The sequence below is a fragment of the Phalacrocorax aristotelis genome, chromosome Z (genome assembly GCF_949628215.1).
Source record: "Phalacrocorax aristotelis chromosome Z, bGulAri2.1, whole genome shotgun sequence".
Lineage (NCBI taxonomy): Eukaryota > Metazoa > Chordata > Aves > Suliformes > Phalacrocoracidae > Phalacrocorax > Phalacrocorax aristotelis.
The window spans coordinates 35,375,200-35,396,905 of record NC_134311.1 but is presented as its reverse complement, the minus strand read 5'-3'; the positions used below and the strand labels follow the sequence as shown (position 1 = coordinate 35,396,905).

Genomic DNA, 21,706 nt, shown 5'->3' with positions numbered 1-21,706 from the left:
CTTTTCCATCCTATTTTAAGCACGTTCTTGTGTAGACTTCAAAAAAACACTGAAATTTCTTCAGCACCTTCTTACATGTACCTTTTTAATTCAGCTCTAGTTTCAGTAGGATTTTTAATTTTTATTCCTTATTGATGATGCACAATCTCATTAAATTATCAGAAACAGTATGGATTCATTTCCACTTTTGGCTGCAGAGTTAGGAGCTCAATTTGATAAAATTATGGAGCATTCTGCATGCTTACTCCACAGAACGGCCATTGCACCCCAATGACTAGGGCATGTGCTTTTTCAGCATTAAGTTTTCCGATTTAGGAAATGTTTTTGTGTTACAAAGAACACTTTTCCCTGTGACATCACATGGCTTATACAGCTACAACTCTTCCTTGAGAGTAAACTGTTACAATTACTTCTCAGGGTAATTAATTTTATTTCAATGAGATATTTTCCTATCAGTCCTCTACTGACCTGCAATAGTTGCATCTTCTGATTTTATCTAACACTGGAGCTGCAGGTTTTCTGGCATTTAAATCTAAATATGTGTACTTTAATCTATGCAGCCGATTCCTCCCAGGAATTCTGTCTGTTTTGTCATTTACATGCTTTTTTCCTTGTAAGCCACTTCCATGAATAATGGTATGGTAAATTTCTTTTGACTGTTAGTACATTTCATGTTAAGTTGTGCCTTTAGCTTATTACATATTCATCTACACAACAGTGGATATGTTGGAAAATATTTCCCCAAAACCTAATTAAATCATGTTCGTATGCTAAATGTTGAGTACATAAATAATTATAAGCCCTTTGTAGCTAGTGCCTACAAACACTTTTAAAAATGTACCAGCATACATGCTGCTATTTTTTTTCTAATGTACTTAAGAAAAAATATATTTGCCATGGACAATATGTCGATGCATATTAAATTTGGTACATTAACACTTATTAATATCTATAAATAACCACACTCACCAATATTTTATGTGCACTTCTACATATTTTTACTGTTTAAAAAAAATCAGTATATTGTTGTCAGTTTTAAACTTTTTAATACAAATTTTTTTAAAAAAATATTCTCCTCACTTTATTTTAAAAAGTGTTTATTAACAGAGTGGTGAAAGGTCATACAGTGGAACAGAGAATCAAAAAAGGGACAGCACAATGTTGTATGATGTCTCAGCACGCTTCAGTGCCACCATTTTTGTATCCATGGAAATGCAGCAAGTAATGGAAAATGCTGCTTTATTGACTATGAACTTGTATATTTCAAATTTGGGTAACAAATATATGATCAAACTTCCTACAAATGAAAATGGGCATTTGCATCTTCAGAAAGATGTAATTATTTTATGCTACAAACCTGCAGATAGATGTGCATTCAACAAAACCAGTTTCTGCTCTTCCCCTTAGAACCTTTCACATAATAATATGCCTTTAAAAGATCTTTGAATGAAATAATGTGCCATTCACGCATACTTTCATACCCTCCCCCCTCTTATTTAGTTAGTCTGTAAAATAGGGTGTTTACTCAGCTTTTTCCTTCCTGCTTCTTTTAAAAATTCTAAGGAATAGGGAAATAAAATAATTATTCTTTTGCAAGAAAACAAAAGGAAGAGACCTTTCTCTCCATCAAGACACACAATAATAATTAACAAGGAAATAAAAGTAAAAGCAAGTGATTGAAAAGTTAGGTTTGCATACTTCCAACTTGTCCTGGTGTAGGTACTGTTTAGATTTTATTAGGTTAGTGTATGGATAACTCTCATATGAATAGTCTGCCTTTTATCATTCAATCAAAATGTCCATTTTGGTGATCTAATATATTATAATCAACACCACCATACAAGTTTTGTCCCACATAGTTACTACATCTCACAGTGATAAAAATGGAGTTGACTGGGACTTATCACTGCTGATAGATTTGTGGATATGTCACACGAAAGGGTGGACACTGAAATATCTATTACAGGATTGGAAAGCCTATTGCGATGCGGAGGGTTTGAGTTACAGAGAAGTCCATGGAAGGACTCCTCTTGAATTCAGTGTAACTTAGGTCAGACCCCAGAAAAGGAGTAATAATTTTCAATTTAAAGTAACTAGCAAACTCAGAGGGTCCAAAGCAGCAAATGTAACAATTCAAGGTCGTCTTCTCATGACCCAGGTGAGGCTTACATCTCCTCCACTCCCCATCCACAAACCAGGGTATTTTCATCCATATCATTTATAGGGAACAGTCCAGTATCTTTCCTTCACCTTGTTCTGTCCTTTCTAAAGTGACTTATTGTCATGGACCAAACTGTATCAGTGAACACACTAACATATACACAACATGGATACCCAGTTCTTGATCTTGGTTTCTCAGTATGATTAATCTACCAGAGATGCATGCAGAATCGCAAAAATGAGACGAACAAGAAAGAAGTGCATCTTAATCATAACAATTTCTGATGGAAGAGCCTCCAGGTACCAAAAAAAAGAGAAAAATATTGTTTCTAGAAATGAAGTAAAACTGTACAGGATGAAGCAGAAACGGAACTGTACAATTCTGAAAATAGAAAGTAAAGACTGGTGGAAGAAAATAAGCTTTAAAAGAGACTGGTGGGCGTTTATATTTACAACTACCATTTATGTAAAAATATTTACATATTAAAATTTTTGGCACACCATGTCAGGTTTTCATGTCTTTATAATGTTCTTGGGCATCTATGATAAACATTTTCTAAACTTCACAGCCTAGGGTCTAGCTTTGATTCTTCTCACTGAAAGAGGAGAAAAGCAATGACTGTTATCACTGCTTTCAATGGGAGCAGATATAAACCAATTCTGAAAGATGTTTAAATTTTAAACTCAAGCCTACAGGGCACAGAATTCCTGACTCTTTTCCCAGACCCAAGGTCTAGACACATAGTCTTCTGTCTGGGGAAAAACAAAAAATCCTTTGTGTGGGGGTCAGTTATCTAAATATTGTTATCTAGTGCCATTTTTGATGCTTTGGGGTATTCTACTGAATTCCCAGACATCTCTTCCAAAAGACATATACCTTCCCTAGGACTTGTGATCAGGCCACATGGGTATTTCAGATACTCTATGGTGTCTAAAACCACCTTACAATCTCCTGTTTAGACAACTTAAACTTACCCTTCATGTCTGATAATTTGACTATATAACATCATAGACAGCTCTCATTTACTTTGTCAGGATAGTAAGCACCTATTTAATTTTGAGTGATATAATCAGACGTTATCTCACAGAGGTATAGTAGATAATATTAAGGGTGAAGAACAAATGTATTCAAGCAGCAACCACTGTACTAGACTCTAAATGTCCTACTTCTATTGTCATAATAATCATAAATAATATCTATAATTTAGAACAAGTTAATCTCAAGGTCTGGAGCAGATTGTAGATATGATGTTATTCAGAGACTACATCCCAGATAGTGCACATATCATTACTTCTTGAGAGAACAAGCATTCCTAGTCTCCAGGGACAATAACCTTGATCATCTTTTGGTGTTTTCACTCATGATAATTTAACTATTATTAATATATTGCTTGATCTTTTCAAGCAAATGTCTTGCTTTCATGATCCCAATTTTGTTTAAAATGCCTAGAATGTGTGTGAGTCTTTTGGTGCCATTACTTGAACATAAGTGAAAACCTATAGCAAGAGATTTTATAGCATTTCAACACATCGAAACCTTCAGTTTTAAGTCCTGCTACACTTGACTAGGGATAGTGATGACATTGGTCACATCCCAGAGGAAAGAAGTAGAGTTTGTTTTGGACACATGGCTCACATGCAGATGCTGACACCAGCCAACAACATTTCAAAAGGCATTTTCAGTTTGAAGAAGTAAGAGGGATCACTGTAATGCAACACAGAAGAATTTCTTTAGTAACACAAGGTATTAGAATCCACCTTTCATCTTGAACAAAATTCCAGAATCATATTTTAAAGAAAAGGATAGGAATAACTTCATAACAATTTTCCCATTCAAAAATCATATTCAGTATGTACGTTAAAATTCAGTTGTAGAAGGTCACATCAGAACAGTCGGAAACTACCAACAATAAAATTGGTTACAATATCTAATTCACTGTTACATAAAATGCATTTACAGTATAATAGCTAAGGAATACATGTAATTTAAAGAGGCCCCCTATAGCAATCACTGAGACTGGACATATGCAGTATAATAAGTCTCAAATCCATTGCATTTACTATCAAGTGCAAGAGCTTTTTCTGTCCATTGAGAGCCCCTGATTTAGTGAGAAAGTCAGACTGTCACATCATTATATTAAATTAAATCATGAACGCCAATCAGAAGAAGTACTCCTTTTGATTTTCATTGGCTGTGTTTTGCATGCTGAGCTCACTTTTCAGTGCAGATTCAGCACTATCTTCATTTTCAGATCCTTTTGCCTCATTTTTTGAGTATATGCCTTTTTTTTTATAAATGCGTATGGCTATGGCAGTGATGCAAAGTAGGATGAATATCACAACTGCTATCACACCTAGGAGAAGAAAAGAGAACAAAGTCAAGAGAGGGGATAGACAAATCATAACTCATGGACCAGAGGGCGGGACGAAGAAGGAATGACTCCATCATATAATGAAGTAGGTTTTGGGGAATCCTGAGAAATAAGAAGCCATAGCTGCTTTCAAACCAGAAACAGCAATGTAGTATAAGCTTCAAGGTGATTGTTTTGAAATTTTGCACACTGAAATGTGACACATCGAATTTGAGGAGAAATGAAACAGAAGGGAAGTAGAAAGTGCTTGTCAAAGAGGCAGAAAGCAAGACTAGGCTGCAGAGAGGAAAAAAGCACTAAACAGTCTGTGAAACAGTTGTAATGCAGTGGCTCAGCTGTACTAGATGAAGGAACAATCTGCTGCATAACTTGGACACTACTGCAAGAGAAATAAAAATACATAGTCCCTCAGCACTATAAGTAAAACCACACCATCCAAAATTCAGCACTTGTCATTTTTTCATTCTGTAATATAAGCAGCCATCCTTAATGGTAGGAAACTAAACTTTTTCTGTGTGGTATCTTCTTCACTGGAATAGACTCTATAATCGTAGTAAACCTTGTTCTTGTTTAGATTAAATAGAACAGTTTTCCTTTGTTTCACAGTCACGTCCCCTGTAAGGGCTTGTCTATAAACTTGCCTTGTCTGAGGTAGCTGAATTGGTACAAATATGAGTTATACTCATTTAAGAGCATTTAACATTAAGCTTTTACTGAATGTTGTACAGCTTGCTTTACTTTGACTTTTAAACAAACCTAGTTAAGCAGTAAAAAAATTATAAGTGTGTATTGCCAAATGTGTTTAATAACAATAAAATCGTGAGGTTATTATTATTTTAAAAAGACTGTAACTGTTGTAGCTCGAAGTTCAAATCTGACTTTGTTGTTAGCACACTTAAAAATCCCCAACACTACATGCCCTATGACTTAGAGTGATTGTTATGTACAGATACTTATGTAAAATAATACTTATCTTTTGAAACAGAAAAGTAATTTTTGACATAGTTAGACATGTAGAAGAGCTCAGAAAACATATTTTAAAATTCTGACCTTACTGAATGCAAATTATCAAAGTTTGTGCGTATAAAAGTATACAGACATAAGTATCACTTTACAAGTAAGCAAGTTTCTAGGTTTTATTACTTCTTATTTTAGTATCTTTAGCACTACCATGTTAAAAATTACTGACCATGCAGTGTGCTGTTGGCAGGCACTGACCATAGCGGGTAGCATTATTTAAATGGCAGACACCCAGGTGACTGCAGGTTCTTATCTTAACTCCACCTTCCACAGACCTAAATGCTTTTATCATCAGTGAGGAGCCCTGGCAGCTTTATTCTGCTAAATCCCACTATGACATTTGTCTGCTGAGGCTTTTAAAACCCTTAGAAAGGACACCTATTCAGAATTTAAAAGACGAAGGGAATGACTTTTCCCCTCCCCCACCCTCTTTCTGTTAAAGTAACTAATAGGAATTGAAACAGTGAATTATACTGCAAATATACCATCTTCATGAATGAAGAGAAGTTTCCTTCCCTCACCTCCTCCCAAGAGAAGAAATACCACCAGAAATTCTCACAGGGGAAGATTGTCACAAGAGGCAATACTATTCCTTGAATGAAAAAAACTGAACCAACACTTGCTCCAATACCCATGACAGGAACTGAAATTCTCCTGAGGGTCCCCAATCCCAAACTCTCCCTGTTAAGGGCCACTTGAGTACTCTTAGTTCCTGCTAAAGATACAGAACTTGTAGGCTTCCCCACTACAACAGAGATGGACCCTTATTTAAGGACAGTCAGTCAGAAAGACACAGTAATGGAACCTGTATATCCTGATTATCAGTCCTGTACTTTAAGCACAAGATGTCTGTCCTAAGCTTTATACCATATTTGTTCTGATAGGCAAAAAAGTAAAAGGACTGTCAACATGTTCACTTTAGGAGCAATTGAACTGTACATGGTTCTTCCTCTATTCCTGTGTTAAAAATAAGGGTTTTGAAAAAGTTTGTGGAGGATTATTTGTAGTTCTATTTCAGCTGATAAAAGTGGCCAAAAGAATGAGTGATAAAATGGAGGATAAAAGGTAATTCAAACCAACAGTTATTCTTATTATTATTGTACCATGCATTTTATTTTTAGGCTGTTAAATCAATGCAAGTGATAGCCTGTCCAAGAATACATTGCTTTCCAAATGCGGAACCAGGATGAAACTTGCCTCAGTCTGTCAAAGGATTGATTCAGGAAGTGTTAGACCCCATTTTCTCAAGAAAAATCTGTGTTGCTCAGCTCTATTAAAGAAGATTTTGAACTTGACTGTGTAGCAAAATGTAATTTTTTGGCAAAGTCAAGGAGGAAAAATTGTTCTTTCTAAAACATATGGTATTTGTCACAACATATCCAAGTACTTTTTTAAGCCATAGGCACTAACATTAGGCAAGTTGGAAAATGTTTAGTATCTTGTGTTTCAGCAGAATGTTCCAATGTATAGAAACATTGATGGCATCAATTTATGTAATAAGAAAATATGAGAGTTATTTATTGCATTTTAAAACAATGCTTGATTTTATTCTGTCTACCACTTATGATAAAATGAAGACTTTTTACTAGTTTCCTTATGCACATGAAACTAAACTGACCTTACTTCAGCATTGAAAAACTCACAGTGATTAGGAAAAAAAAGGTTCCCATGGAGTTGTTATAGTCCCTATTACCTCCAATAATTGCAGAGTCACTTCTGATTGCATTGGCTAAGGGCTCTCCCTCATCTATTGGTCCAGAGTGATCTGCAGCAGAAAAAAGGGAAAGTGACAGACAAATAGAAGGGTTTTCAAGGAAATCTCATGTGGTTACAACTCATGTATAGTATGGTACAGTGTCAGTAGTATGAGTCTGTAAACATGCAAAGAATAATAGTGATGTAGATGATACTTTGCAGAAATAAAGAGAAAAATGTAAACACTCAGAGGAAAAGACAAAGGCTAGAGGAAAGGAAGTAAGTACATATAAAAGAGAATTATTTTCAAACTACTCCTGAGGTATTAACCCACATGGGGAAAAAAAAAAAACAAACAGACAGTTGTGATTCAGGTCATGAGTACTCTATTTAGATTTTGCTTCAGAGATCAGAAAAAGTGATAACCATATGCTACCTGCAAATGAATGTGTTGTTTCACTTGATGTTGAGTCAGCTCCAGTTAAAGTACCACAGTTGGATTCAATGAAGCGCCCCTTTACAATGACGGGGGCTGAGCTGCTGTGGTGCAGTGCAGCCTTCAAAGGAGCAATGTGGTTGAACTGCACTGAAGAGAGACATCCAATAAACCCCTGAGAGTTTGCCTTCATAGTCTCCTCATCTACATCACTGTTTTCTGTTAATCAAAAGGAACAGAACACAATTAATCATAGTGCAAATGTACAAAATAAAGTGACAGAAGAATAAATGAATAATTAACCTCTGTTCCTCTGAGTATATTTGAGTTACAGCAACATATGTAGATTCACTGAATTCCTTTCTTGTCTGTCTTTAATGAAAAGAGAGTCAGATACATTCAACCCTTTTTTTAAACAGATGGCAGTTGCTAGTCTGCTGAGGGAAATGCTTTTAACTTAACCATAGGAAGTTCCAAAGCAAAAAGATTCAAATGTAACTAAAATATTTAAGTTAAAATGGAACACTTTTTCATTCTGCAGAAAGATAAGGTGAAACATGCATTCATGAAAAATACATATTTTGTTAGATTTCTTTTCATAAATATCTATATTAGTGGATCATATTCCTTCCACAGATTCATATATCTACTCCATCCCATCACCATCAACTCTGTCAAAACAAAAACTCTCTCAAGACCGCAGATCCTGGATATCCATCAAGACATTTTCTGTGAAATTCTAAAAAATGAATGTTGTTCCAATTTAATATACGTTTTAAACATGATACCATTATCTTTCCCACTAACAGGAGGGAAAAAATAAAGGAAGATAAAACCCTCCCTCTTACTCTCTTGAGCTGTCTTTCTGAATGTATGTACTCTATCAGAACTATTTATTCACCAGCTAATGCTCCCTAATGCACTGCTTCGGAAATGGAAAACAGTTTATTTACTCTGACAGTTTTAATTCAAGCAAAAACTCTGGAAGTACTAATTATTCAAAGACAAGTCTTAAGGGAAGTAAGTTTTCAAGTTTTGTGCAAATAAAATGGGAACTTAATCTCATTCATTTCTACCTTCAACTTATCCTAGAGCCCATGAATGACCTTGTGATCTCTACAATGGCTACCATAACAATATTAAATACCAGCATACAATGAGTTCCTCACTACAATTAGGTTAATAGTGCAAATTGGGCTAATGTGTTTTGGTAGGATGTTGCAAAATAGCACACCAGCATTTTCCTCAACTACTCTCATTGCTTATTGCAATGACGATGTATGATTAGATAGGTGGATGTCAGTCAAGAATCTGATGACCTACACTGATGGATTATGTAAAATATTGACTGTCTAACTGCCTCTTTTCTGTCTGTAGCGTACACTGCTTCTGATGATAACCTCACTGCACTGCAGGATCTGCTATATCTAGGTGTCTTAAGAAAAAGACTAACTTGACGTGGCAAGAAAAAAATGTCCAAACCCCCTTGTAAAAAAAAAATATATGTCTAACTATCAGTAAGATAAAAAACTTCAGAAGTGAAGCATTTTCTATTATATTCTAGTTTCCTATTCAAAACACTTCGTAGATATAGTATGTGTATAATTTGAAAGGAAATTAGTTATTCAAAATCCATAGAGTTCACTTGACACATTAATTAGAAAATACTGCTGGGAGAGAGTAAAACTTCTTATTAGATCAAGATATATCGCTGGTAGAAGTGATAAGGTTTAGGGAAGAAACCGTTCTCTGCTTTAGTGCTTAAGTAAAATTTAACTGACTGAAAATCACACACACACAAGTTGTTTATCAGAGACTGTATTTTATAATAAACAGCAGTTATGCATCCTTAAACATCTTTATAGCAATTCATTTGTTAAATGTACTCAAATTTGTTCAGCAAGTAAATTTAAAATTACTCCTCCTACATTGCCTTCTTCAAAAAGCAAAAGCAAAACATAAACTCAATAACCCTCTTTTTTGAATTCTGCTTCAACAATTTTTCCTCTGTGAAGTAATACTGAAAGTCAGCAAACACACAGATCCTGGTAGAATATTTTTAGATAAGAACTGTGCAATCAAAAGACTAGCTTGACCTTTCTGCTTTTATGATGTTGAAGATTTCAAAATTTTTCATGTCCAATTTTCCTGTATAATATTACCTTGTTTTAAAATTAGTCCATAATATGTTGGGTGAATTATTGGCTAATGGGTGGGGCTTAAAGAGTTATAATAAATGTGGTTGCATCAGGCTGATAGCCAGTCACCAGTGGGGTTATCCAGGGTTATCAGCTGTAGGGCTGGTGCTCTTCAGTGTTTTTAATAAATGATCTGGATGCAGAAATTTGATGTACATAAACTAAGTTTGCTGATGATACTAAATGAAGAGGAGTTGTGGACTCCCTCGAGGGTAAAGACACCATCAGAGAGATCTGGATAGAGTAGTGAGCTGGGCAATCACCAACTGTATGAAACTTAACAAGAGTGAGTGCTGGATTCCACACCTGGGATGAGATAATCCTGGTTATATATATGAACTGGGGGATGGGAGGCAGGAGAGCACCCCATGGAAAGAGATCTGGGGGTTTGGGCTGATGCTAAATTGAATATGAGTCAACAGTGTACCCAGGCAGCCAAAAAGGCCAACTGTGTTCTGGGGTACATCAAGCAGCCATAGCTAGCTGGTCAATGGAAGTGATTGTCCCACTCTACACTACACTGGTGCAGCCCCACTTTGAGTACTCTGTGCAGTTTTGGGCACCTTGATATGAGAAGGCCATCAAGTTATTAGAGTGTGTCCAGAGGAGGGTGACCAAGATATTGAAAGTTCTTGAAGGCAAGATTCATGAGGAGTGGCTGAGGTCACTTGTTTTGTTCAGGTTGGAGAAGAGAAGGCTCAAGGGTGACGTCATGGCAGCCTACAACTTCCTCAAGGGGGGCGGTGGAGAGAGAGGTGCAGTTGGACTTGGTGATCCTTATGGGTCCCTTCCCACTTGAAATATTATATGACTCTATTATTCCATGAATCTGCTCACTATCAAAAATTAATGCACATTTGACTTTCACAGTTAAACTACCGGCTGGAGGTACTAACATTGTGCCTGCAGTGGACTGCCACAAAACCTCACATTTGTGCAACAGGCCCATTTTGGTATGAAAATTTTATGGTGGCCAGGCTTTTTGCATTAAAAGTGCATATTACAATTAAACCCAATTACATCTATACACCCATTGATTTTAGTGGAATCATATATGGTTTGTTGTTTGGGGATATTTTCCCCCTGTGGTTAATATGTGACCTCATAAATACTGATACGCTGTTAGTTTTTTTTTTTTATATGAAGACATACAATGCTATTTTACTGAAATTTACTTATGATTCAGATTGAAGTGACCAGGAGGAGATAAATTACTGAAAAAATGTAATTAAACAATTATTTTTCTGATTTTTATGTATGAACCCATATCCTTTAAAAACACTCCAAAATGGCCTAGTCTCCTTTGCCTTAATTTGTTACTTGTTTCAACAGTTTATTGCTGAAAAAATTGCCAGTAAAGAAAGCAATTTGATTAACAGGAAGTAATAGATAGTTCTGTCACTGAGACTTTTTACTGCTTTTTCAACTGTAAAGGTCCATCAAACAGGAATCACAAGTGGGTGTTATTTGTGGAACTGTCATTTGTCACACTGTTGAGATTGAGTAGAAAAAATATTTTAAAATAAAACATTAGAAGGCAAATATTTTGTCAATGGAATTATTTCATCAAACTAAAGTATTTCCATTAACTCCCTGAATATTGATTTTTTAAATACTAGCATTTTGTCCAAGATTGTAAGACTATCGAAAATTTCTCCTTCCCAAATAATTATCCTGAAAAGCTTCTGCATTGGAATTAAACCTTGACAAGCTTGAGTGACTAAATTAAAATTCTAATTTAAAAAAAAAATGGTTTCATGTAAATATTCTAGAGTACAATTTTATGTACTATAAATGGTGCAAGCTGCATAAAAATGCATTTTTTATACCAGCAAACTTATATTAAAAGCTTTTCTAAACCATTTTTTAAAGTTTGAATTTAAATATTTTATTACTATATGAATTCCCAAATTCATATAGTGGAAAAAGCTGCATAGAAATAAATGGACATTTTTAAAGCAACTATTATCTAGAATATGCTTCACTGCAGTACTTTTTTGGGAGTACCTAGACATTATTGTTTAAAAAGGTTTATTTTCAAATTAGCAATTTGAATTATCATTATATTTTTACATATCAGTGGAGCACAATGAGAGTTTTGCATTTCCATCATTCCTTTAGCAATAAAACTATAATAAATAAAGCCCTTAAGCAAGCTGTGCAATTATTAATTATTGTTAAAGATATTCCCATAAATACAGAACTATTATGCAATCTTATGATTTCAGAGAAAAATAAACCAATATAAGAAAGAACAAATAGAATAGAATTGTTTGAATACACAAATATTCCATTTCATATGTGGGTACAAAATATTTTACTGGTTTAACTTAGTCCTTCTTAGTAAGAGTCCTGTGAAAATTTCTTTTTATTTATTACTGAAGTAACCAATTTTAACATTGTTGGAAATGTCTATATTCAGTGTGATAGCTTTGTTTAAGTGAATTAGCTTAAAAATCACACATTCTGTTAAGCTGGAGAAACTTTGAGTATAAATCAGACCTAAGTAAATCTTGCTGAAAACCTAACTTTAACACAGTTGGCATGGAAATGTTAACAACTCTCAGTGAAGAAAAAAATCACCCTGGGGAAGGCTAGGAAACTGTCCTGGGCAAATGTGGCTTTACTCAGTGGAAGTAAATTACTTCCTCAGTGAGTTGCTGTAAAAAAAGAGATTTCTACAGCCTTCTTTCAGTGTGGGGTGCTTTGAGATAAAGTATTTTCTCAGAAGGAAAACAAAAACATATGGAGCCCTTTGGTTTGTTTCCTATGAACACTGCGGATGAGTGTGCTGCTTCTCTTTTCCCTCACAATTTAACCTTCACATATTTTGATGAGTCCCAAAACAACCTAGCTCCCGGACTATTTCATCACAACATTGCATGAAATAAATTCAGCAGTCTTTAAATTGGAAGGCTTAGGTTCTGGGAAGTTAGGAAGAACATAGAACTTTTTTTTTTCCCTGGGAATTCAAAACTAGTTCAGCAGCTAACTCTCAGATTTGCTTTCAGCAAGAAACTGAGCTTTGCACAACTGCAGAAGAGCTCAGACAAGTACTTCTCCAGCTGAAGATATTTCTTTAAAAATCCATAGCTTTCTGGCCTACTTTAAAACTTGTGGGTTTTTCCTGAACAACATTTCAAAGTACAAGAAATACATTTCATGTTTTGTTACTCCTTCTTCAGTTTAGACCTCTTCACTGCAGCTAACACTCATGAATATTTTCCACTGCCTTCACAAAGTCTCCTTCCATCTCAAGACATGACTTTACAGGAATCAGGACCCAAACCAGTCAAATTTATAAAAGAAACAGCAGCTTTTCAATAGCATCTCTCCTTTGAAAGGGACAGAAATATGTTTTCTTCAGGACAGATTCTGTAAACAGAGCAAAACTGGGATGAGTGCCCCTACTGGTGATTGCAACTCGATGCTTCACATTATGATGATGCAAAGCCATTCTATAACTGAAGAAATACCCACCTCTGAACTTTTGTAACAGTGTGATTTCTTTGGAAGAGACAATGTTGTTCCTGATCAAAAGAGACTGCTGTTTTCTTTAAAATGTACACTTCATTACATTGCATCAGATACATTTTTCAGTAAATTGATGCAAGCTTTGATATAGAATTTCATAACAGAGATAACAAAACCTTTAATTCTCTACTGGTTATTGTAGTATTACGCATATGTGTGTGTGAATGCAATAGACTACTACATTTCAAAACATTATAAATTCCTGATTCAGTTTTATCACCAATTTGTGGGGTTTTGAAATATTTTAAAGCATTTTCTTTTAGTAGTTTATATTTGAGCTAATATTGGTTTAAAGTTATGCTTGAATGATCATTCTCCTTTCCATTGTTTGTGCATATCTGCATACCAGTTCTTTTCTGTACTGTGAGTTCTACAAAAAAAATTTACATTTCAAAGGTAATATTCATTTCTGTTTATGTTAGAGGTCTTCAGTTATTTTTCAAGTAAGAAAACAGATCAGCTACACTGAGACTCTTCCAAACAATCACAACTGAACAAAAACTGGGATTTGATTTTAAAGTCTAGAAATACGATCTTTAAATTTCATTATTTAATATATTTTAAGCTGCTTAGCATTTGGTTACCATAATTATGAAACAATTATCACTGTATGCATTTTATTATCTATTCAAAATTATTCTTCCATCTATTCTAAATAACACTCTCAGAATTTAAAATCACAACCATCTATTTGATGGATAAGGAATTAGCTGGATGGCCTTATCCAAATAGTTGCATGCATCTGCTCAATGTCTAAACAGTGATCAGTAACAAATGGTGGCCCTCAGCAGTCCATGCTGGGACTGGTACTGTTCAATATCTTTATTAATGACATAGTAGGATTGAGTGCATCCTCAGCAAGTCTGTGGGCGATGCTAAGATGGGTGATACATTTGATGGCATCCAAAGGGTCCTTGGCAGCTTTAGGGGGTGGGCCAATGTGAAGCTCATGAAATTCAACAATGCCAAGTGCAAGGTCCTGCACCTGGGTCAGGTCAACCCCTGATATCAATACAGGCTGGGGGATGAAGGGATTGAGAGCAGCCCTGCAGAGAAGGACTTCAGGGATACTGGTGGATGACAAACTGGATATGATATGGCAATGTGCGCTTGCAGCCCAGAAAGGAAATTGTATCTTGTGCTCAACGGCCAGCGGGTTGTTGGAAGTGATTCTGCCCCTCCACTCCACTCTAGTGAGACCCAACCTGGAGTACTGCACCCAGCTCTGGGGTTCCCAGCAAAAGACGGACATGAACCCATTAGAACAGGTCTAGAGGAGGTCCACAAACATGGTCAGAGGCTGGAACACCTCTCCTATGAAGAATGACTGAGAGAGTTGGGGTTGTCCAGTCTGTAAGAGAAGGCTTTAGGGAGACCTTAAGGCAGGCTTTCAATCCATAAAGGCAGCCTATAAGAAAGATGGGTTTTTATGACAGGACGAAGGGTAAGAGTTTCAAATTCAAAGAGGGTAGATGTAGATTAGACATAAGGAAAATATTTTTTTTTTTTTGTTTGGAGTTTTGGGTTGTTTTTTTTGGGTAAGACACTGGAACAGGTTGCTCCAAGAATTTGGGGATGCCCCATGATTGGAAGTATTCAAGACCAGATTGTATGAGGTTTTGAGCAATCTGATCTAGTGAAGGATATCACTGCCCATGGCAGGGGGGTTAAAACAAGACTTCAAGGTCCCTTCCAACTCAAACCATTCTGTGATTCTATGATCTTATACAATAACATATTAAATTAACTACACTTGAAATATTACATTCAAATCTTTCTGAATTAATCCACTTGCATATCTATTTTTCTAAACAATGATAGGTCAGAAATCATCTTAATTATGCTTCTCTGTTGTGAAATTGAACTGAAGATTTCATTAAGTCCTTTTTCCTAGCCAAGATTACATATAGAAGAGGGTATATTTGAAAGTGGTTTTTGTGTATGTGTGCATATATGCATATATATTTGTGACAGTTAAACTCTAATTTTACTCAGAATAGAGTAGAAATCTAATTTAATATACAATTTGTTTTGGATTTACATGATTTGAATGTAGATAGAGGTCAGACAGTAACTAGTGGAGACTCAGTGCCTCTCACTCAGTGGCATGATGGCCTATTTCAGATAATGTTTTGTTTGTCAATAGGAGATTCTTTGGGAAAACATAACAGTGTTTTCTACTGTCATAGCCAGAAAAGTATTTCTGGGTCTGTTACAATGGGAGAAACATTGATTTACCAAAGCTGTTACGATATACCCAAAGGTACTATATAAAAAGTGGTGGATATATAGATCCTGGAGGGGTACCTTAGGCACCTAGTAATCAAACTCCTCTAAACTAAACTACATACAACCGAATGTGAAGAAAACACTTCTTCAATCTTCTGGTTTAGGGTAGGCATTATATAAATATGTAAATATTTCCTATAAGCCTGGGGGAGCAAGATAAAGTAATATATCGTCTATGCTAAGTTGAGATGAAAACTCAATTTCTTCTGTGTCACATATCACAGTTTTCTGAATTAATTTCTACAAAAAACCTTTTTAACATTTTAGCTTACTTGAAGAGATTTTTAATATATGGGAAACCACCACTCCTTTGCAGGCAGGTTACTGGCTCAATGTTCAAGCACTAAAGAGTTAGAAAGGGAAGCAGTTAACTTGCTGGATTTTGTTTTGGAACATGGTTCATAATTTCTGTTAAAAAATTATTTTTATTAAAAATAAACATAATTGCTTTCAGTAATGGTGATAACCTGTGTGCCAAATGAAATTATAAACATTTAAGATCCATAAACATAGATATAATCTATTCCAATAATCCATATTTTGGTAAATCTATTTATTCTACTTTTAGCCCAAGACCACTTATGGAAGGGTGAAAATAACCGATCTAACTACAAAATGGTGGAAAGGTCAGTGTGGAATTAGTTACCATATATCTCAACATATACCAGCTCTGTTTTCATATTGTTGTGACAAAAAGTGTTATTAGGGGAGGAATACACAAATGGACCTTTAGTTGCTATGGGAATGTAGCACCACAGACTTTAAATTACTTTAGAGGAAAGAGAAATAGCCTTTAATTTTTCACCAGCATCACATCTTTCTCTATTGCTGAGTTCTCCCAATTTGACAGCTATGAAAGTAATAATATCTTGAGAATTTTAGTTCAGGTTATTTTCTTTTAAAAATATTGACAAAATAGTAATTGTAGATAGGTAAATTCCATTTTGATCATTACTACGGAGAAATAGCTTTTGATGAATCATGGCTAGACAAAACATTTTGTCATAGCTTAACTTGTTTTTAAAATAATTTTTTAATTTGTTTTCTTTTTAAAAAGTAACTCCAACAAAGTTTTTGCTTACATTACCTTATCCCTAACTATTTACATCAAAATGTAATCAAATAAAATTTTTCAAATACGGTACATGATTAATAGCATTCTATGGTCTTTGTGTATGATTCCACAGTGATTTATTTTTTCTGAGAGTAAAAGAAAAAGTGGTGCTTGATTGCAAAATGAGAGAGAGAAGTGTGAAATTATTTTTAATGGAACCCACTTGATCATTTTTCAGGAAACACTTTCCATGATTATATTTGTATTTCAACAAGACTTAAGTTTTTACCTTGAATGTGACTCAGTGTCTAATTAAATCCAAGAAAACAAATGACTTTCAATGAGATTAGGGTTATTATTTTTTATGTGCCATGATGACATTTTGATCTATATTTTAGAAAACCCTGTGTTGTTCCACTTACCCAAAATTTTGCCAAGTGTGAGAGACTTGATTGCATTGAATTCTGTGCCTGAAGATAGAATAAACTTCATTCTTTCATTTTGGTTAACCTGCAGAATGGTGTGGTGAAGAACAAAGTAGAATAATAAAAGAGATATTAGTCAAAGTTTGCAAAAAAGCAGATAAGATCAAGGTTAAAAATAAAAGGAGCTGAAGGAAGCATTTGTTAGTTATAGCATAAAAACTAATAGATGATCAACTTCCTCAGATCACTGATTGTAGCTGTGATACTTCTTAAGCATCCCACTTAATAAGCCGTTATTTATCTTATTGATTTGGCTGATCCCTCCTTTTTCATCTGTAAGATGAATAAAAATGGTAAACCTTCAAAAACATAAAAAAGGCTCTTTTCATTAAAAAAGGGACTCAACAATTAGTTCATAAAGATCGAATATTATACTGTAAATGTTTTGCCTCCCAGGGTACCTCTAGAACTACTTGCCTTCAAGCCTTGTACCGATGCATAATAAAGCAAACTCAGCTTTAACCTCAAAATACTAACTTGTAATATCCAGGGTTTTTAAATTTTATTTTAAAAAAATTAAGACTTCTTTACATGTTAGTATCTACTATTAGCAAACCAAATACTTCTCTTTTATCATCCAATTTCCACAAAAAAACCCAAAAATATTTTCCCTAATAGTCACATTCCTTTGAAGTAAAATAGACTGAAGGAAGTTAGACAAATAAGCTTAAATTATTATCTAGATGGTAATATATTTGTACTGTACTTTGATATACATAGTTTGAAACAAAAAACAATATGCAGGACCCAAAAGAAATGGCAGCAGTCACATATATTTCACAAATTGTGAAAACCAACCATTGAATAATTAATTGTATTTTCACATAAAATGTTGAGGGCGTATTGACTTTTTGAAATAGACAAGATGAAAACCGAAAAGATTCTCTAACTTAGAATTTCAAGGGTCTCATGAATCTTCTAACCTTTGCTTTATTTACTTCAGATATTAAAACACTGTTTATTTGGAGGTTATTGCCTTTTTGTAACTATTTACTTAATTTTGCTTTGAATCTTCTACTTTTTTAAGATAATCAACTCTTTTGTTTCTAACTGAATTACCTCTACAAAGAGTATTTCCTCCTCTCTGTTAATCTTCACATGTTGCAATTGACCATCAGCCATGCTTTTGATATTGATGCTGAAGACATCAGGATCTTGATGGCTATCTAACTTGTACCTGATCTGTAAACTTCCTGAAAGGATAAATAGAGCAATGGTGTAGTACACTATATACACAACAGGCAGCGTAGATTGTATCCAATGTGTCCTGCTTAACAGGTACATCTGAAGAGCAAAACAAATTTTTTATTTATTTAAGGAATTAACTATTAGAAATTGACAAGTGAGCAATGAAAGAAGAAAATAGAAAAAGTAATAGCAATGATGGAACTAAGACATAGCAGCAAAGATAGCCTGTCACAAATCTGAATAATGAGTTAAAGTTTGTGCAGAAATTTTAGTACGTACTTTTATAATTCAGCTGAGAAAGATTTGGTCTGGTAGTTCATATCAAATGACTTATCAAATAAAGCTCGGTACCTTACAAGTACTGTTCTTGAATAATGTTTACACTCTCTGGACCTGTAAATCTTTTACTAGTTGCCAATTCAGTAGGGTACATTTAGTAATTTCTAACTCACTTTCCACTTTTTGTTGTTAACTCCCAGCATACTGTCTGTATGCATATAATCACACAGAGATTCTTTCACAGCAAAACACAGAGGCAACGTGGTTTCCTTGTCAGAGATTCCCTCCCTCCTGCAGATGGACCACAACTTTCTACTCATCCTTTGGAAAGCAAGGCCCAGGCCAGACCCAGGCTGGTTATGAATAGAATGTGTTCCACCTCACATGATGGGGAGGACGCTACATTTTTTCTACATCCAAATCTGTATACAGGAAAGCATAGAACCTTCTTTGAGCTCAGAACCACTTGTCTTCAATTAGCTGAACCCAAAGATTCAACTCAGTCCGTGGGGTTTTTTAATTTAAAAAAAATATATCTAGACATAGAAGAAAGAATGAAAAAGAAAGATCCAACTGACATTTAATGTTCAGCTTAAACAGAAACATCACTAAGGTTATGTGTATTTTCACAGGTATATATGAGTATTTTCATAGGTATATAAGTAGCTTATGAAATTAGTTGAATGAGATGATGTCTGATTAATTTGGAAAATGGACAACACACTTTCAAAAAGTACTTTATTTCATTATTTATCATGAAGATGTCAATCAATACATCATGTGAGTAACAGACAGGTCAGACAGATTTTTAATTTAATTTCAAAACTTTTTCAAAAATAAACACGGAAATATTTTACTGCATTTCTGAAGGATTTCCAGAAGCAAGTATATTTGCCAACATGATAAAAAAAAAATAGAAAAAGTTGAATTTACAGTAGGAGGAATGTTTTTCATGTGGAACGCATTGCTTGGTGCAACTGAAAAATAAATATATAATTTAAAGTAACAGCAGGACAACACTTAGTTTGTGATTCAGGTCTGTGAATTGGAGTGAATCTGAGTTGGCAGCTATGACATTCATTAGTGTTCCCAGATGGCCTATCTGAACACTCACCATTTCTGGAGAGAATGACTGAGAGGTATTCCTTGTAGAAGGAGCTGATATAAAGCAGTAAGCTTGGTGTCCGTGTTGTTCGGAAGGCAAATGTAATTTCTTCCCTGTTCAGTGTCATGTCGGCATAGAAAGAAGAAGCGTGAGAACTGGAATTTTTAGCTAAGGTGTAGTATTCTTGAAAATTGTATGTCACAGAAGTGCCTGTCCCAAAATAAGCAGAGATCTCTGAAACAAAAAGTAATTAAGTTTTTAAATATAATGAAAAACAAGACTTAAGCTCTTTCCTTTTTCTTTCTATCATAGAACAGTTTTCTTACCTATTGTAATAAAGCCCATAAAACTGAAAAAGAACTATGAATGGAACTAGTATTTAGAACTATAGAGAAAAAAGAGTCTCAACCTGGGCTAGAGCAAAAACCCATTTAGACATGTGTCAAGTATCTGTTGCATGAAGAATTACTTCTTTTTGTTTAGTTTTAGACATGCTTTCTGTTTTCCCCCCATTTATCCATATCCTCAAGCTCAATATCTCCTGTATTCTATGTATATCCATTTCGCTGCTCCTACAGAGATATGGATGCAGCAGTTTGAATCCTAACATTGATTAAACTTGGCCACACCTGAAACACATATCTGGGAAAAGAAACTGGTCAGGTGGGAGAAAATGGAGAATACAAAGTGGGTTATGGTCTTTTTGTGGATTAGTCACTCATGGAGGGCTTCTGTATCTTTGTGATATGTCACAGCTATTTTCTGCTAAAAGTGACTTTTAAACTATCCTGTTTTCACATACAACCTCCAAACTTTAGAAAAATTTTTGGAAATTTCTGTAATATGGGTCAGTATCTTTGACAGAAGGTGACTGAGAGATGTTGCTATAGGTCATACCATGCTTTCAGCAACAGGGGCCACTGCCACTGCAGAGTAATAAACATAGAGTGTGACGACTAGTCTTTTCTGCTGTTTGTGAGGCGGGAGGAAAGTATCATTCCTCACTCAGTGGCATTAACTCCACAGTGATAGATATGGAAGGCCTTCACATGAGTCCTTTATTCTCCTGGGGACAGAGCTGGCTGGACAGTCCTGTTTCTGGTGATCTTAAACAGCAAAGTTTAAAGTTCTTCTGCTTTTTGGTTTGTTTTCCAAACCTAGTCTTAGTTTTGAGATTAAGACTTGAAAGACAAAAATCTAAAAGTTTATTCATAAAGATATAGTTCCTAGCTTTAGTATATATAAAAGAATCAAAGGAGTTTCTTAACATTTAAGAAAAGGTGTTGATACTCTCAGGTAATGTTTTTCCTGCTTTAAATAGTATATGTTGAATATATCTCTGGAAGACAGTGTTTAACAAAACTTACACTTACCAAACAAATTCAGCTGAATGTTTCTCTATGTTAAGTAAAACCTAAATATTTTGCAAACATTTAAACATAACTTTAAAGATCTGTAAAGACCTCGTTCTGGACTGTGTAGTCCTGTTTTCAATACTTCATAAAGCTAAAAGACATGCTTGCCTTTCTTACAGAATGGCCCAGCATAGGCAGAGAAAGTGCAGTCACAGGAGAATCCACTGTATTTTTCTCTACATTTTCCGCCATTTCGACAGAGGTTACCATAGCTGCTACAATGTCCAGGACAGCCTGGTTCAACTCCTGGTGTTATCTTCGCTCTCTCTTCTAGGTCAAGGGCCATTCCATTCAAGTGTAATGAACGAATGCATCCCAAAAATCCTTTTTGCCTAGATGCTGTCCCACCTGAAATAAATTCATATAAGCTTTTAAAAAATTAAAAGAATTTATGTGTAAAAACCTCTTTAAGTTTTACGAGCCCTAAACAGTCTGTTATAAATTTACAAGATACAAGCCCATGCATGTGAAAATAT

At 34.8% G+C, this 21,706-nt stretch overlaps 1 protein-coding gene across 1 annotated transcript in view; it reads right to left on the bottom strand.

The window, feature by feature from the left end:
• Positions 1-1,034: 1,034 nt before the first annotated feature.
• Positions 1,035-21,706, bottom strand: part of CNTNAP4 (contactin associated protein family member 4) — a 240,911-nt gene continuing 220,239 nt past the window's right edge. Inside the window, exons 18-24 of the mRNA XM_075079004.1 lie at positions 21,339-21,578; positions 19,825-20,049; positions 18,303-18,436; positions 17,181-17,268; positions 7,684-7,902; positions 7,246-7,317; positions 1,035-4,514 (exon numbers count right to left, since the gene is read on the bottom strand). Of these exons, the coding sequence (XP_074935105.1) occupies positions 4,321-4,514; positions 7,246-7,317; positions 7,684-7,902; positions 17,181-17,268; positions 18,303-18,436; positions 19,825-20,049; positions 21,339-21,578 (1,172 nt within the window). The 3' untranslated portion in view covers positions 1,035-4,320. The remainder of the gene's footprint in view (positions 4,515-7,245; positions 7,318-7,683; positions 7,903-17,180; positions 17,269-18,302; positions 18,437-19,824; positions 20,050-21,338; positions 21,579-21,706) is intronic.